Source organism: Gavialis gangeticus, unplaced genomic scaffold, assembly GCF_001723915.1.
Source record: "Gavialis gangeticus isolate Ggan-Ray unplaced genomic scaffold, GavGan_comp1, whole genome shotgun sequence".
Lineage (NCBI taxonomy): Eukaryota > Metazoa > Chordata > Crocodylia > Gavialidae > Gavialis > Gavialis gangeticus.
The window spans coordinates 64,834,539-64,834,866 of record NW_017729034.1 but is presented as its reverse complement, the minus strand read 5'-3'; the positions used below and the strand labels follow the sequence as shown (position 1 = coordinate 64,834,866).

Genomic DNA, 328 nt, shown 5'->3' with positions numbered 1-328 from the left:
TGCCGCCTGTGGCCGGGCCCCCGGGGCAGCGGCGTTGGCAAGCGGAGCCCCCGCCCCGCGCCCCTCCCGCAGCCCTGCGCCATGTGCTCCGCGCCCGGCCGCCGGGCCGCCTCCCACGTGCGCCCGGCGGGGCAGGGGCAGGGCCCGGACACCTACTGGTGCTGAGGAAGCAGTCGGTGAAGCGTCGGAAGCAGCTGCCCGAGGCAGATCCATCTTCCATGTCTGGCCCCAGGAGCAGGGCGAGGCGGAGGCGGAGGCGGAGGGGAAGGAGGCGCCGCTCGGCCGCCCCGCAGCCCTGCTCCAGCGAGCCCGTGGCCGCGGGCAGCGG

The 328-nt window shown here is 78.4% G+C and overlaps 1 protein-coding gene across 1 annotated transcript in view; it reads right to left on the bottom strand.

Annotated features, from left to right (window-relative positions):
• Positions 1–320, bottom strand: part of PDE10A (phosphodiesterase 10A) — a 352,143-nt gene extending 351,823 nt beyond the window's left edge. Inside the window, exon 1 of the mRNA XM_019527439.1 lies at positions 157–320. Within this exon, the coding sequence (XP_019382984.1) occupies positions 157–220 (64 nt within the window). The 5' untranslated portion in view covers positions 221–320. The remainder of the gene's footprint in view (positions 1–156) is intronic.
• Between the last annotated feature and the right edge of the window lie 8 nt (positions 321–328).